We start from the raw sequence: 16639 nt of genomic DNA, 5'->3' as shown, positions 1-16639 counted from the left end.
AAATAACCCCTTCCCCATGGTCTCATCAGCAGCTCTAATACAACCCAACTGGTTTTGAAGCTAAAGAAGACACGAAAGTACAAGGGGACCTACTGAGAAATGGCAGAGGATCTGTGGGGAAAGATCATCAGCATGTGACCAAAATGCCATGTGTGTGTGGGGTGTGTGTGTGTGTGCATGTACATATCTGTGTGAAAATCTCACAGTGAAGCCATTGATTATAATTAAAGATGTGCTAAATGAAATAAAAAGCACATCAGAATGTAACATGCAATGGAAATTAAGTGGACATGTTCTAAAAGAAACATCAAGATTGAGAAAACAAGGCAGGTGTTAACCTTCATGAAAAAATCACCCATGGATTGGAAGAGAGAAGAAAAAGACCTCGGAATCCTATGTCATAGGCATGAAGAGAGAGAGAGAGAGAGCATTTCCAAGTTTCACCACAAATTAAGTCACTACAGAATATCTTAGTTTTTCATTGGTCCGTGTGGGTAGAGGCAGGAAAGGAACAGAGTAGTGGAGATGGATGAAAGGCACAAAAAATATATTCAAGCCTGCACTGAAGATGAGGTTGCTGAGAGACTGGCGTGCCACCCATTTATGTGGAGAATATACAGTCAACAAAGCAAAGAAAGGGGAATTTAAGAATGTAGTCAAGTATGAAGGCACTTAATAAAATCGATTCCCAAGAATTCCTGAGAGGATAATATAATTAATAGCTACAGTTAATTGTGATCAATTAAACATGACAACAGAGAAAGATCTTGACTAAAGTAGAATGTATCACTGACTCTATAAAAGAGCCCATTGGCCAAGTAAATGACGCGTTTGCTAAACTAAGTTGAGAAGTGAGCCTTTGGACAAACAAAACAAAACAAAACAAAACAAAACAAAAAAACAAAAAACCCCCAAACCTCAAACAAAACAAAACTTAATGAAAAGAGTGTTCTGTGAAGACTGTCTGAATTAGGCATCTGGCTATACACATCAGGCTTATCACCCAGTTTGTTTGTCTACCAAAGTCTTGACTGCTTTGATCAGCACCATTGTTGTCATGGTCGTCATCGTCTCTTCCTCCTCCTCCTCCTCCTCCTCCTCCTCCTCCTCCTCCTCCTCCTCCTCCTCTTCCTCCTCCTCCTCCTCCTCCTCTTCCTCCTCCTCTTCCTATTAAATCACATATAAGGAAATGTTTTCTGTAAGTTTGTTGAGATTAGAAAGGCAGTGAGGCAGAAATGCTCACAGAATAGCCCTTTCCAAGACATGAAACCATTGTTTATGAATGACATTCACAAATAACACAAGCTCCCCTTACTATTCTACAGTAGTTTCTAGCATTCAGAGTCCACAGCTAGGATGAATTCTCTTGTCCAAGAATCGATTAGATTGGGGTTTTCTCTTTAAAACTAGAAATGGGAGCTGTGATCCCTCTGGAGTCTGCTTTGTCCCTCCCCTCCACAGTTGCATGATGTTAAACATCTACCTTTTAACTGCCTTGTCTGCTCTCCATTGGTTAAGACAAACTGTACATCTCACCCAGTGATCTCCTTCAGTCCTTACCATGGGACAACCATGCCCTGACCAGCCCTGACGCTAGAGTGTGCACACACATCATCTTGTTGACACTGTGTTGGATCTCTTGATAGTCTTGTTATCATGAGTAAGTATATCTCTCCGGGTTATGGCTGATTTTCATGGGCACATATAAGGTGGGAGTTGGAAGAAAACTTAGCCCTTTAGAGGTAGATCTACACATAGGCTCACTCTTCATGAGTACAGTCTGTCATGGTGCGGAGTCAGGGTGGCAGGAGTGGGAGGTAGCTTGTTGCTTTGCACCGTAGTCAGGAAGGAGAATTGAATGCTACTGCCCAGCTCACTTTCTCTTTTGTATTCAGCCCAGTACCAGAGCCTATGGAAAGGAATCATCCACACTCAGGATGAATTTTTCAACCTGTATTAACTGAGTCGAGAAATTCTTCTGTAGACATGCCCATTTGTCTCCTAGGTGATTCTAGGTTCTCTCACAACATGCCACCATCCTTCCAAGGTTAAACAAGAAGTCCATGGAGAGCCAAAGTGACAGCATACATAATTATTCTCATGTCTTCTTCACTGCATGAACTAATACAAGTAGTGTTCTGACATATGCATAACTTTTAACACATTTTAACTTCCTGTTTTCCAAGTTGCATGATGTATCGAGTCAAAATTTGCATGGTGTTCTATTATGAATTAAGTCTCACCATTTGGTTCTTCATTCAAAATCCTAACTGATAAGTTCACTCTCCACTGGATTCACTGAAATGCTCTCACTGAACCCAGAGTCTGTGTTTCGGGCTAGTATAACTAGCCATCTGGCTCTGACCTTCATATTTGGAGGACAAGGACTATATCCACTGGATCATCTCTCAGCCCAGAGCTTTCTTATACTAAAGAAAAGTTGGTCATATTATGTGGCCCACCTGTGGCTTCTCATATAGGACTCCACCTTGGCATATCAGACATTTCGAGATGTATCCATTGACCATCTGTCCTGTTTACCCTTTCAATTTTTGCCCACCCCAGCTCTGTTCCCTGTCCTCATCTCTGTTATCTAAGTCACCCTTTTGTCCCTCCTCTCACTTAAAAAAAAAACATGTTCTGCTTCTTTTTTTAGCTAGAATGAAAGCTTTGTCTCTCTCAGGTGATGTTATCAGCACTGCAGATATATCCTGTGCTGTTTTTATCTGAGCATCACAAAATCTGATTCTGATTCTTCTGTTACAGCCAACAGTGCGTGCTTTAAAAAAATCAATGCCGAAGTTCTTTATCTGCATCTCAGTCTCTAGAATGACCGCATCTTTCATAACTAATGGAGATATTGAATTCAGACAGTTTTATGGGGGAAAATACATCGCAATTTGTGTGAAAAGCAAAAATGGGACTGCAATTAGATGCTGTAACTATAGCCTAATTTAGATCCATTTGACATTGGTTTGCTAGAGATTGGTAGAGAGTTTTTGAATTAAAACTAGCCTTTTTGTGAAAACATTAGTTTAATTTTTACATGGATGTGTTGAGCTTATAGGATTCTGTCCTCTGTGTGTGTGTGTGTGTGTGTGTGTGTGTGTTTCTGTATTTGAAATAGCATCATCAAATTGACCTAAAGAAAGATGTCCCTTGTTTATATTGAAACCCCTTCAATATCTCCGTAAAAATCATGTAATGCTTTTCCTGTCTTTAGAGATAGTCTCATATAGCCCAGGACAGGCTCAAACTTCCTAAGTAACCAAGGATGACCTTGAGCTTCTGACTTCCTTTCTTCAAACGCCCAAGTGTTGAGATTACAAATATAAGAGATTGCCACCCAGTTTCTCCTGTCCTGGCCGTAGCTCCCAGACTTTGGGAATGTTCTCAAGCATTCTACAATTGAGCCACAGCCCAGTCCCCTCCTTTTTGCTTTCCAATTAAGAAAGGTCACTGTTCTATCTACAGAACTTGTCCCCTCGTGTTGCATGTGCTTCTGAACTGTTCAATTCTTGACGCTTCCTTCTGATTCCACCTTTCAAATTCTATCAAAAGGGCAACTGTGCATGATCCTTCTATACAGTGACTCGGCACATAAAAAGTCTTGTTCTTATATTATGCTGATAAAGGGTTAGACTATATTTTATCATTATCTTAAGAGCACAACATAAAATTTTCCATTTTAACCAGTCCTGCAGAGAATTGGCTTCAGTACATTTTCCTTTCACAGATACACTTCTCATTCCTTTCCATGCATCCAAAATGTCATATTCCAAGATGACAGGGTAAAGATTATATTCCACTTTGTCCTGAAGTCAGTAAAAGTAGCGGATTGGTAGAGTTCAAAAGAGCCAGCTTCAGAGCCAACAAGCAGGAATATTTCTAGCACTACCGAGCATTAAGAAATGTTCTAAAAATACAAAGTCTATTTGCATAGGAGAAGTGATCCTAATCTCAGACGAGTATTGGTAGAACTGGAGATTTATGGAAAAAAAAGTATAGGAAATAGGTCTCAAATGCATTGGATATAGTGGATGCTATTGGAACTCAGGAGAAGAATGGGGCAGTGGGGGGCCAGTTGTGGAAGGGTGTGTCTGAAGCTGAGGCTGGGAACACCCCAGGAGTGTCTCAGGGAGTGCTATATAAGTCTCAGTCTCAGTCTCTCTCTCTCTCTCTCTCTCTCTCTCTCTCTCTCTCTGTGTGTGTGTGTGTGTGTGTGTGTGTGTGTGTGTGTGTGTGCATGTGTTTATGCGTGTGTGTGTTTTATGTCTGCCAGTTACGGGCAGAGGCCAGAGTAGGCTTTCTATTGTCCTTTTGTACCACTCTCTGCCTCATCCCCTTGAGGCAGAATCTGTTACTAGACCCGAAACTTTAATAGTGGCTACTAAATGCCAGCGATCCTCCTCTCTCCCTTTCTTAATGTGGTAACTGGCTCATGTGGGCACACCTGACTTTTTATGTGGGTGCTGGCAAGTGAAACTGAAATACTCAAGCTTGACCAGCAAGTTCTCTTACCCAATGAGCCCTGACCTCAGGGATCAGAGGGCCTTTTAAGTGGGAAGGAGAGAATACTGGAAGCCCAGAGGCAAGGAGATGTGCAAGTATTTTCAGAGTATGATGACATACTTCTAGAGTATAATCTTATATTTCCTTCATGGTCCCAGGGGTAACTTTATCTCCATAAATTAGAGCTGGAGTTCTGGAGAGATCAGTTAAGAGCACTTGCTGATCTTGCAGAGGACCCATTGTCTTTTCTCAGCATGGGTACTTTAGAACCATCCAGAAATCCTGTTCCAGGAGCTCTGTGGCCTTCATCCCAACTCTATAGGTCCCAGGCACTCTGTAGGGCACAGATCAGTGCAGGTCAAACACACATATAAAAACGGATGGACTTTGAAAATAACGAGCTGGAGAAACTCCATCTTTTCTGGGTTCTTGCAAAGGTTTGCAACACACAACAGGCTCGGAACTCTGAACATTTATCAGGAGAGAGTCACAACACGTGCTTTAACCTCAGCTTGAAGCTCCTCAAGTCTCTTCTTCCTCACAGAGGAGTACAAGACATGTATGGTGATAACAAAAATAAGACGCAAAGCGTCTGGGCGTGGCATTGCTGTACTGGTGTCAGTACTATCCGGAGAAGCTGAGCTATGTGCAGGACAGTTCTTACAGCTCTGTGGGTCTTTTTGTGAGCTCTGCTGGATTAGCAAAAGATTTTAAAAGCAATGAATGGTTTGATCTGTTTTAAACCTCTGAAAGCCTGGTTGGACAAAATTAAAACCAGCTCTTGGGTGTTTTTCTCCTTAACTCTATATTTTCACTTGGCTACTTAATGTTTTAATGAGGACCCCCTTTAGACTGAGATACCTTATATGACCATAGATATGGAGGTATATAAAATAAAACATGAGCTGACTGTGAATCACAGCTATTTGTTTAAAAACAATTCTTCAGTGTATGCGTATTTCACTATTGACTAAAAACAAAAGCAAATGTTTATGCCAATGAAATGAGCTTCCTTGCCTGCTTTGATGTTAAGAATGAAAACTCTTGACTATTTATACAGTACTACAGTGCACAGAATGTCCTCCGTGCTTTCACAGTTGATGAATATTTTGATTTTTTTGTAATCATCAATACCGAACGAAGTGCTTCCCATTAATACACGGTATAAGCTGACACGGGTTATGTCTGTACTCCCTTCGGAAGCCGCTAGAGATCGTGTCCTAATCCCAAACTAGAATTCATTGAGCTGAAGTCAGTGACTCCACAGCAAGAGTTAAACAAGTATCCAGACATAGTTCAGCCCACGGATGTGCTAATCGGATCAGGGCACGCTGAGAAACGATGGCAGCGAGCACGCCCTGTCCTCTGTAACTAAAGCATTACGCTTCAGTACGAACAGCTAACTGTGTGTTCAGTGAGACACTGCCATTTACAATCAGGGAACCCTAAGTATGAGCCAAGATGTCTCAGGCAGTGGCATTTAATATACATCTCAGAACAGCATGCACAGGGCAAGGTGTGCCCGCTTCTGAAGCAAGGCTGCGGGGAACCTGTGCGATGCAGCATGGACACCCGCTGACACAAGCACGTTGGGTTTTTTTGTTTTTTACTTGTTTGATTTTGAAATAATTTTGTTTGTTGAGCATTCATAAACTTGTACTGTTTTCAAAACTTTCATGATCCCCTACATCCTGCATGTGGGGTTCTGACCCACGATTTCATAAGATTTAGTCTAATGAATTTGAGATTCTTTGTCTTTCTATGCAGTGGAATATAACAGTGACAGTGACACTATGTCTAAATGATGTTCTAGTGATTGAAGAGATGAAGTCATTTTTGAACAGACGGTGATGCTTTAGTATCTGAATAACTATGACTTTGGTGGGAGTTCGGGGACATAGTTCCTTATGAATGACAACTTGGTTTAATGGAACTTACTTTAGTAGCTGAGTCAAGCCATCCAGCACTCAAATGCTTCCACTGTCTGGTTTCTGTGATCATGTGAGCATGTGTGTGTTTATGCTTGCCCATGGAGGCATGCGATGACAGAGGATGGTATTGGGATGTGTTCCAGACACTTGTCCGTTTTCTTTTTTCTTTTTCTTTCTTTCTTTTTTTTTTTTTTGGTTCTTTTTTTCGGAGCTGGGGACCGAACCCAGGGCCTTGCGCTTCCTAGGTAAGCGCTCTACCACTGAGCTAAATCCCCAGCCCCGTTTTATTTTTTGATCCAGCATCTCTCACTGTGCACAGATTGTGACTTTACAACTAGAGTGAATGCCTACCTGGTCAGCAAGTTTTGTAGTAAAAAAGAAATTGGCGTGACCGGTTCTCACGATTTTCTCCCAGGCGCTCTCTCTCTGACCTGGGCTGTCGGAGAGCCTTTCCAGTGTGGCACCTTGCTACGCTGTTTTGATTTCACTCACAGTTCCCATGGTGGGTTGTTACCACACCAGGCATACACATCCCAATTCTGTGGCTGGCTTTGGTGTGTCCCGCCACCACACCTTCTCTTGAACTCAATTAAATCGCCACATGAAAGAACACACCACACAATAACCCCTGATCCAAATGATATTATTTGACCATATAGACAGCACAAAATCCTATACACACCCATCCCTTAAAAATATTCATTAAAAACCTGTATCTATACGCAGAGAAGAATCTTAACATCTGCTGCCATTTTCTCCCAGCTCCTTCTCCCCTGCTCTCTCCCTCCCTTCTAAAACCTCTGTTCCCGCCTCCCTTCCTCTAGTCCCGTGACAGGCCTTGTTTTTATCTTGTCTGCCTTCACCTGCATAACGACATCAATCTTAAGCCCACCTCTTTCTGCTTCATATGAGTACTTGTTGCTATGACAGCTTTTATATTGGTGCTGGGGATCAGGACTCAGGGCTTCTGCATACTTGCAAGGCAAACATTTTATCTACCAAGCAACTTTTTTAGGCCAGGGTTTCTGTGATCTTAGATCCATGTGTAGATCTTTGAGTCTCGGTTTCCTGGTCTGTAAGAGGTTAGTAAAAAAAAAAAAAAAAAAGTCTACTGCACAAAGCTGTTATCATTTCACGTGTGGTGTATATTTGCGTGCATCTCTCTGTAGGGGTGTGTGTGTGTGTGTGTGTGTGTGTGTGTGTGTGTGTGTGTGTGTGTGTGTGTGTTGTCTGTCTGTCTGTCTGCCTGCCTGCCTGCCTATGTCTGTATATTTGTATGTCTGTGTCTGCATATGTTTGTCTGTGTCTCTTGCTATGAACATCAAGCTCATGTTAGCTCTTAGGAGCCAGTAGCTCTCCCTGCACCTCATTCTGGCACCTTCTGAAGGCCATGCCCTTCTCTGTCTCATAGCAGGAGAAGCTGATACATGAGTTGGAAGAGGAACGGCAGTTGCGGCTACAGAGTGAGGAACGGTTGCGGGAGGTGACCCTGGAGTCAGAGCGCAACAGGATCCAGATGCTCGGCCTACAGCAGCAGTTTTCCAGGTACTGCTCTCCCGTGAGCACGGTGGTCCTGAGGTTTGCCCCCTCTTGACTGTCTGGGAGGCACGTCTTTGTTGCCTTCAGTAAGTGCACAAAGTCAAATCACTCTCTTTACAGCTTGATTAACCCCCTGGAGCTTATTTTGACCTGACAGTTGAAGTTTGCGGCAAAACTCGTCTTTTCTTCTCTGTAGCTTCCCAAAGTGTTGTTTGTAAAATATTATGAATTATGCTTATCTCCTTCTAGCTTACAAATGAGTGAGACTCAGACTATGGTTTATTTATTTGGTTTTGGAAATTACTGGTGGGTAACCCCTAACCTACTTTTCTAACAGCTGGGCTGGCTACCTCCCCAAATACTTGCTGTTTAAATCTTCCTGGGGTATTTCTGCTCCAGCAGTCTGGTGTCCTGGGATGGGGAGGGCATTTCACTCTGTCACATGCTGTTGGTCCCTCACTAATGGAGACCTCCTGTTCTGTCTTCTCCTCCATGATGTATTCATTCTCTCTCTCTCTCTCTCTCTCTCTCTCTCTCTCTCTCTCTCTCTTCTTCCTCTCCCTCTTCTTCTCCTTCTCCTTCTCACTCCTGGTCCCTACTGGAGGCCCCAAGACCTGTAACTCAAACTCTACCTCTCTGTTCTCTCCAGTAACTACTTGGTGCTATTTTTACTTAACCAATGATTTTAAAGTGGGAAGTAAGGTTTGGACAACAAAGGCTGGTACAGGTGGGAATTTGCTCCTCTTGGGGCAACCAGGTCTTGGGAAACAGAATATGAGTGAAAACAGCACCTGATCAACCTCCAACAGTTGTTCGGTGGGTTTGCCATGGATTAGATTCTGTGGGTTGCTGTATCTCTGGCCAGCTAGGGTAATAAGATTTTTATGGTCATCCCGGTACTGTTATTATCATGTGAGACTTATTATTTGGTATATTCTTTTTACTGAGTAGCCAAAAAAAAAAGAATAATGGGTTTGTTTCCTTTAAGAAGGTAAGACTTCCATTCTAGTTGTTTACTATAGGGCCAGGCAACAGCACTTTTACTATGTGAAAGTCTATTCAGTGCTAAAGGAGAAAACATCACTATGTACATCAAAGCCCCGAGTCCAGAGTCATTTTCCTGGGAGGGACAAATTACTTTCTTAAGTGAAGTGGGAATACCATTTTATTCTACATTTTTATCTGGAGGTCATCCTAGGCTGTGTCATGCTTGGGAAGTTGCCCTTCAAGGTTAAACTTCAAAGCACTGTGTGGAGACCCATGTTTCCATCATGAAGCCTCTTGTAACAACAGTTAAATGTTCCTCCCTCCCTCCATCCCTCTGTGGTGGTGGTGTCGCACACGTGCCGTAGCACACATGTGTGCCGGAAGACAGCCTTGGGTGTTAGTTCTTACTTCCCACCTTGTTTGAGACAGTGTCTCTTGTTGCTATCCCCTCCTGTGTGCACCAGACTAGCAGGCTAGCAGGCCAGCAGGTTCCTGAAGTTCTCTTGTCTCTGCCTACCATTTCCCAGTGGGAGAGCTAGGAATGCAGATACATGGACTATTGTCTGCCTTTATGTGGATTCTGGGGGTTTGACTGCAGGTTCTCACATTTACCCAGCAATTGCTTTACCCACTGAGCTGTCTCCACAGCCCCACCCTTAAGGTTTTTAAATGGGTTTTAGAGAGAGACCTCAGTTCGGCCTGGGATCATATCCCTTATGGTGGGTAACACACACTGCTGATGCGCGTGTCCTTGGCTTGGGGGGTGCAAAGAACATGGTAGGAAGAATGTATGACTCATCTGTATTCATTACTCTAATTTAATATGCTGTCAAACTCATGAAATTACTCAGGTGCTATAGAAAAGCACCAATAAATACTTTAACATTTCCATGGCCCACCCCTTAAGCCTCTTAATCCCCCTTACCCTCAGTTCTTCTGTCCCGTCGTGTGAACTCTAATGTTCTGTGTAGGAGCCAGTAATAAAGGCTCTCCAGTCCAACTGGAAGCACTGATGTGGAATCCCTACCATTTCAATGATACAGGAAGGAAGGGGGCAGGGCTCACTCTTTGCACTAATTGAGATGTCTCTATAGTCAAGCTATTGATTTCCATGATGGGCCACAAAAGACACAGTAAATTATTTTCATACGATGCTAGGTGATGCTGGGTCACCAGTTGTAAATCAAATGACAATCCCACATAGATTTGAGTTACACAAGAGTCCGAACTCTATCCTGGGCTGAAAGAGAAGATAATTATATGTACAATAAATAGTGGTTGCTTTTGCATACTGCTTTTGTGAGGATGTTTCCCCCTGTAATCAGGTTTCTTATGTAGCGCTTATAGGGCCTTAAAAAGGTCAACTGCAATTATAGTCAGAGAACTGATAGAAGCCAGCCAGGGCAGAGCATATTTGACAGATAATTACATGATCATTTGGGATCATTGAACTATTTTTGATGGCCTTTCACATGTCAAACTTTAGTTTTGAAGGTTTTGCTGGTAATGGTTGTTGATACAGTTCTGTTCGAGTCTTTGTAAAGTCCTCAGTGTTGGCTATCCCTTTGGGCATATTTTATAGTGGAATGGTCATCTAATGATTTGCATAGTAATCCAAAGTATTGTGTTGAACTTTAAACCTTACAAAGAGATTTATTTTAACTCTGTGTATGTGACTGTATCTGGGTATGTACCTGTGAGTGCAATGCCTGTGGAAGTCAGAAAAGGGCATTGGATCCTCTGAAGCTGGAGTTAGAGACCATTTAGGGGCACTTTGCTTTAAATGCTGGGAATTGATTCAGGTCTTCTACAAGAGCACTCCTTGCACTTAACTGCAGAGCTATCTCTCCAACTCTCAAATTAAAAACCTCTATATTCACGATGTTATCTTTTCCCACCATGTATTGACAGTACTCTTTATATGTCTTAATTGCTGGAGGTAAGAAGTTACCCCCGACTCCATGGGTGGATGTTAATTTTTTTTTTTTTTTGGTTCTTATTTTTTCGGAGCTGGGGACCGAACCCAGGGCCTTGCGCTTCCTAGGCAAGCGCTCTACCGCTGAGCTAGATCCCCAACCCCGGATGTTAATTTTTAAATCAAGTTCATGTGCTACCTTTTCAGAGATCTCTATTCTGTATAATGGGAAGGTTGCTTTCCAAGAAAGCTAACAAAAGAAAAACAGCCTTCCTCAGAGCAGCCACACCCTGGATTGCCTCAGAAGGTAGAAGGCTTAGCATTAATGCTCACCACAATCCCACTACTTAGTAGAGTGCACAGTAGTAAAAGTGGGTATTTTCATATCAGTCCCTTTCTATAGCCAAGGGAGCCCCTCAGGTGGTGAGCTCTTAGAGGCAGGTGGCATTGCAGGGCTGCCTCTCGTGTGTGATTACACACTCAAGGATATTTTCCAGATGTGATGGTGTTTAAGCTGTTGCTGGTGGGGTACATACATGGCTGACCATATTTTATGAGAGGTTAGTGCTTAAAAATCCCATAATTGTTCTTACCCTCTCCACTCTTTCAGCGATTTGCTCAATATGTGCTTATGTAGTTAGTCAAGCTTAGAGGTGTAGACAGAGCTTAGGGCAGAGATTCCAACGCGTAGGTAAAGATGGTGATGGGCTAAGGCCCAGCCTCCTCACCTCAAATTAATGAAGTGTTTGTGCCTCGCTAGAATCACCTGGAAGAGTGTTTGCAGGGACATTTTCTCCAATGGGTTGGTATATTACCTTTCTATGTGGGACTTTTTTTTGAGGAAGCAATTCATGAAGAAAGCAGCAGGTCCACAGCACTGATATCAAGCAAAGCCATATACGATTTCCACATCGGACTTGGTTCCTTAGGAAACAATCTAGTGAATCCATAAATTGTTCCTGAAAGCTGCTGTTCTTTCGAAAAATCTCTCTCTCTCTCTCTCTCTCTCTCTCTCTCTCTCTCTCTCTCACACATGTGTGTGCTTGCAAATATACATGTATGCATGTGTGCATTGTGCAGCAGGCACACATGCATGCCAGTGTGTGTGTGTGTGTGTGTGTGAAGGTCAGATGACAATTTTGAAGTCTAGTGTCACCTTACACCTTGGTAGAGTCAGGACCTCTTGTTCCCCACTGTGTACCCAGGCCGGCTTATCAGCAAGCATGTGGTCTCCTGGTGCTGTCTCCCATATCCACGTATCAACATGTGGACGGCAAAGAAGTGCTAGTGCACTCAGCTTATGTGGCTTCCGAGATGTCACCTTAGACCCTCACTCATATGCAACCCACACAGTGAGGGCTTTACCCACTGGACCTTCTCCACAGCCTGAAAGCTACTTATCTATCACAAACTATCACAAACGTCCACTTTTATTGTGTACACAAGAACAAAGAAAAATGCAAATGCAGATGACAACGTCTTACTGTGGTAGAACTGGAGGGGAAAGAAGGCTGTTGCCCCTATGCAGGGCTATGTGTTAATGGGTTAGCATGCTGAGGCATGGCTCCTCGGATGACATTACTGATTGCATAGAGCTAATAGTAATGTCTGGTTCTGTTGTGGAGCAGCTCTGAGCTTTGCTGTTTGTCAGTTTAAATTAAAGCTGGTCTAGTAGACTCAGCAGCTGGCAGGCAGATTTTATAAACCATTTCCTGTCAGTAAATGATACCACGCCTGAAGTAGGAGAGCCAGTGTCTCTCCCTGTCGCCTTGGAGCCTTCCCATTGTGTGGCTATCCATGCTGTGCATCTGAGCAAGGGGAACAACTGTGCTGAGCCACTCTTAAGCAGCCACGTGTGGTCACCAGAATCCCCTGTGTAAGGTTCAGGCTCGCACTCCCGACACCCGTTCTTTGCATCTGCTTGGATCTTCTTCCCTGAATCCTCATCATCTGCCATGAAGCTGCTTCCTTCCTTACAGTGTTGGGGGTCAGGGGAGTCTCCTGTCCCGGTTACCTGCCGCGCTCACATAGAGCTGGCTACATGTTAAGCTTCATGAGTCCACAATGGAGTTGATTTTTGCCATGTATCCCATCCAAGTGTCACTGTTCCCATAATCCTTTCTCAGGGATTCTCAGGGTCCTCGGCTTTGCTTTTGATGTCCACTAGGAAGCATGAGGACCTGACAGAGAAGTGGGTGCCGGAAAGCATAATGTACCCTTCACCAGTCTGTTCGTATGGCTTACAGATACATTCAAAGAACATCTTGGGGGCTAGCAAGAGAGCTTAGTTCGTGCTATGCTTGTAAAGGATTCAAGTTCAGTTCCCTAGACCCATGCTAGGAAACCTACAATTGCACATAACTACGGTTTCAGGGGAATGAAGCCCTTATTTTGGACTTGATAGGCAGTCCACACATGGGCATGCATGTATGTGGGCATATACACACATACTTATAATTAAAAATATATGTTAAAACCTTGAAGACAGCTTCACTGTGTATCTTGGAATGACACACAAGAGGGGAACTGCCTGTTTACCTCTGGAGGGTCAGCAGCTCCCTGGCTCTGCTGTTCTCTTCCCAGACCACCAAAGGCTGTGGTTTAAAATCCCAAATGCTAAAACCACTAGAAGAAAACATAAACGGCATCCTACAATATGTAGGTGTAAGGAAGGAGTTTCTGAAGAGGCCTCCATTGGCCAAGAAATTAAGGACAATATGCTAACTTTAGCTCAGCTCTGAGCCTAGCTTTTCAGAATGCCTTGATCCTTCTGATGAATGTAAAGGAACGTTTCTCTGCTTTTTCTCATACTGGTATATAATGTTTTATTGTATACCCCCTTCAACTTTCCAGGGACCTACCAACCATCCAACCATCCCATCTCCCTCCCTACTTTATATATATACATATACATATATATATATATATATATATATATTGTTGTTGTTATTGTTGTTGTTAACAATTTTGTCGCTCATACCCCACTGAATCTAGGTAGTGTTACCTATGTATGTATCAGCATGTGGTTATATACTGGGGAATGGGAGAACCTTCATTATCCATTCCTATGAAGAGAAGTGACTTACTCCTCAGTGGTCATCACTGCCAATATTTCCACAGACAGGAGCAGGTCCCTGAGCTCTCCTCCCGTTCCATGCTGAAACTTAGGCTGGCTTGATCTTGTGCAGGCCTTCTGCAGGCAAACAAGGTTGCTTTGAGTTGATGTGTGAGATATCCACGTCACCAGAAGACAGCTGTTTACGGTACCTCCCCTACTCTCTGGCTCTTGCGCTAACTGTCCACTTACCCCTAATAGTCTACTAGAAATTCATTTACTATTGATTTGGATTTGATATTTCTACACTTTGCAATTTTTGGGGGGGTGGGGGGGTTGGTGAAGGCTGAGATTTTTTCTTTGAAAAGAAGAGCCTTCTTACTTGCCACTCTGTATAAATATACCAGAAATCTCAAATGGCTGAGCAACTGATTGGAGGATAAATTTCCTTCGGACTACAACAGATGGAAGAAACTATTTTAAATGGTATATTTCAACCTTCTTGGTTAACATTAACATGGGTCATATTTTCCTGTCTGAAGTTTGCACTTTACTGATTTTACTTCAGCAAAACTGAGACAGCAGGAGACAACTATATAGAGAACTAGAAAGAGAAGCCATTTCAGCTTGGGTCACCACTAATTTAACAAATCTGGAACATTCTGCTCTCCCCTGGTATTTTGATTTCTATCTAAGAAAAGCGACACCGTAACATGTTAGTTCTTAAAGTGATACCTAATCACTGGGCACCAGCTCAGTGGGTCAGGTGTTTATAGAGCAAGCCTAAGGACTGGTGTCCATCCCCAGAACTCAAGGAACAAGCCAGGTGTGATGGTTTGTTCTTGCAAACTCAGTGCTGAAGTGGCAGAGATGTGTGGGTCCCTGTGGCTTGCTTGCCCGCTAGCCTAGTCAGCTTGGTGGTCTCCAGGCCAGTGAGTGACTCTGTCTAAAAAAAAAATGTAGTGAATGGCACTTAAAGGGATAACACCTAGTTGGCACTGGGCTTTTTCGATCTCTGTCTCTGCCTGCCTGCTTGCTCGCGTGCGCGTGTGTGTGTGTGTGTGTGTGTGTGTGTGTGTGTGTGTGTGTGTGTCTGTGTGTGTGTATGTGTATGTGTGTGTGTCTGTCTCCATGTCTCTGATTCTCACTGTCTGTCTCTGTCTCTCTGTCTTTATCTCTCTGTCTCTCTCTCTCTGTCTCCCTCTCCCTCTCCCTCTCCCATCTTCCTCTCTCTCTCTCACACACACACAAAACAAATGTATACATACATACATACATACATACATACATACATACATGCCAAAAAGCCATGTGTTGTTGCCTGCTGGGCATTTCCGCAGTGCCCACCACCTTCATGCAGAGTGTGGTATCTTCACAGCCAGCACTACCCTGCCCTGTGGCTTGATGGGAGATGAGAGTTACAGTCCCACCTGTAAGATTCCCAGTAACTCTATTAAGTCATTGGCTCCTCCAGATCGCCATCCTTTTCTGTGTAAAATGAGGAGAGCGGCTTGCTTTATGGCTTTGTAACGCCTTTCACGCTCTTTAGGAGACAGTGAGTTAGGAATGAAATGCATTTATTTATTGTGGGAAATAAATATTACACAGTTGTAACCAGGCTTTTGAAGTCTCTAGCCCTGCCTTATGCTGAGGTGCTCTGGTGGACTGATTGTCTTGGGGCCCAGGCTCGCATCACAGCGGTCTCTGTGAGGCCCGTTTGGGACCATGTCTGCTTTTGGAATTTGACTAGAGAACTCTCAATTTGTAAACTACCATGCCAGATTTAAAAATGAAAGTTGGGGGAGGCAATTGAACTTCAATACTGAGGGTCCTGAGTAACCAAAGGAAAGTGAGATGAGTTGAGGTGAGCCGCCATTACTGCTCTTCACCCAGTGATGTCTGTTTTAGGATTTACTGGGCCTGCTCAGGACATACCCTTAGGAGAGGTAGTGTTATATTGACGCTACTTAGTTGTCATGTTCAGATAATTCCTCTGACCAGATAGGCATCAATACAAATACCAGTGGTGGTGCTGAAGCGTGGCTCAGTTGGCAAAGTGTTAGACTTGCAAGCAGGATGGAGGCCTAGAACCTGTGGTAAACAAGGGAAGACATGTTGATATGAACATCCTTTAAACCCAGTGCTGGGGAGGTGGCAACAGGCAGGTCTCTGTGCCTCACCAACACCAGCTTCAATAGATGAAAAAGAGAATCTGTCTTTAAACAAACAAAACAAAAAACAAAACACACACACACACCCGAGGAACAACATTTAAGGTTGAATTCTTGATCTCCATGAAGGCACACACCATACTTGATCTCCATGTAGGCACACATGCACTTAAACACAGAATTAGCAGGGGTTCACACTCACGTCATATGTTTTTCAATGACTTACCATAACTTTCAATTTGATATTGTCTCTACCCCAACAGACCTTTAAGAAAATAAGTCAAACACATAGAAGGTTGTTTTATTTTCCAAGTGCCCAACACATTCTCCCTCTCAATAATCAAAGCTTAGTTTGGGGTGCTCACATTTAGGGAAGATTCCCTTTTGAAGTGCACAGTTCAGTGAGTTTTTGCACATTCTCTTAAATTATCACTAGTAGCATTAAGCGTGGACTATTTCTGCATCCCAATCCCCCAAGCAACTGTGGATCTGGTTTCATTCCCTGTGGCTTTGGGTCTTCCAGAACAAG

The 16639-nt window shown here is 43.3% G+C and overlaps 1 protein-coding gene across 15 annotated transcripts in view; it reads left to right on the top strand.

Moving 5' to 3' along the window:
• The window catches only part of Nckap5 (NCK-associated protein 5), a 913274-nt gene that overhangs the window by 422318 nt on the left and 474317 nt on the right, over nt 1-16639 (top strand). For all 15 annotated transcript variants that reach the window (XM_017599040.3, XM_039091169.2, XM_039091162.2 and 12 more), the window contains one exon: nt 7855-7988. In XM_017599040.3, coding sequence (XP_017454529.1) covers nt 7855-7988 — 134 coding nt within the window. The remainder of the gene's footprint in view (nt 1-7854; nt 7989-16639) is intronic.

The sequence above is a fragment of the Rattus norvegicus genome, chromosome 13 (assembly GCF_036323735.1).
Source record: "Rattus norvegicus strain BN/NHsdMcwi chromosome 13, GRCr8, whole genome shotgun sequence".
Lineage (NCBI taxonomy): Eukaryota > Metazoa > Chordata > Mammalia > Rodentia > Muridae > Rattus > Rattus norvegicus.
This window is presented reverse-complemented; position numbering and strand designations above follow the sequence as displayed.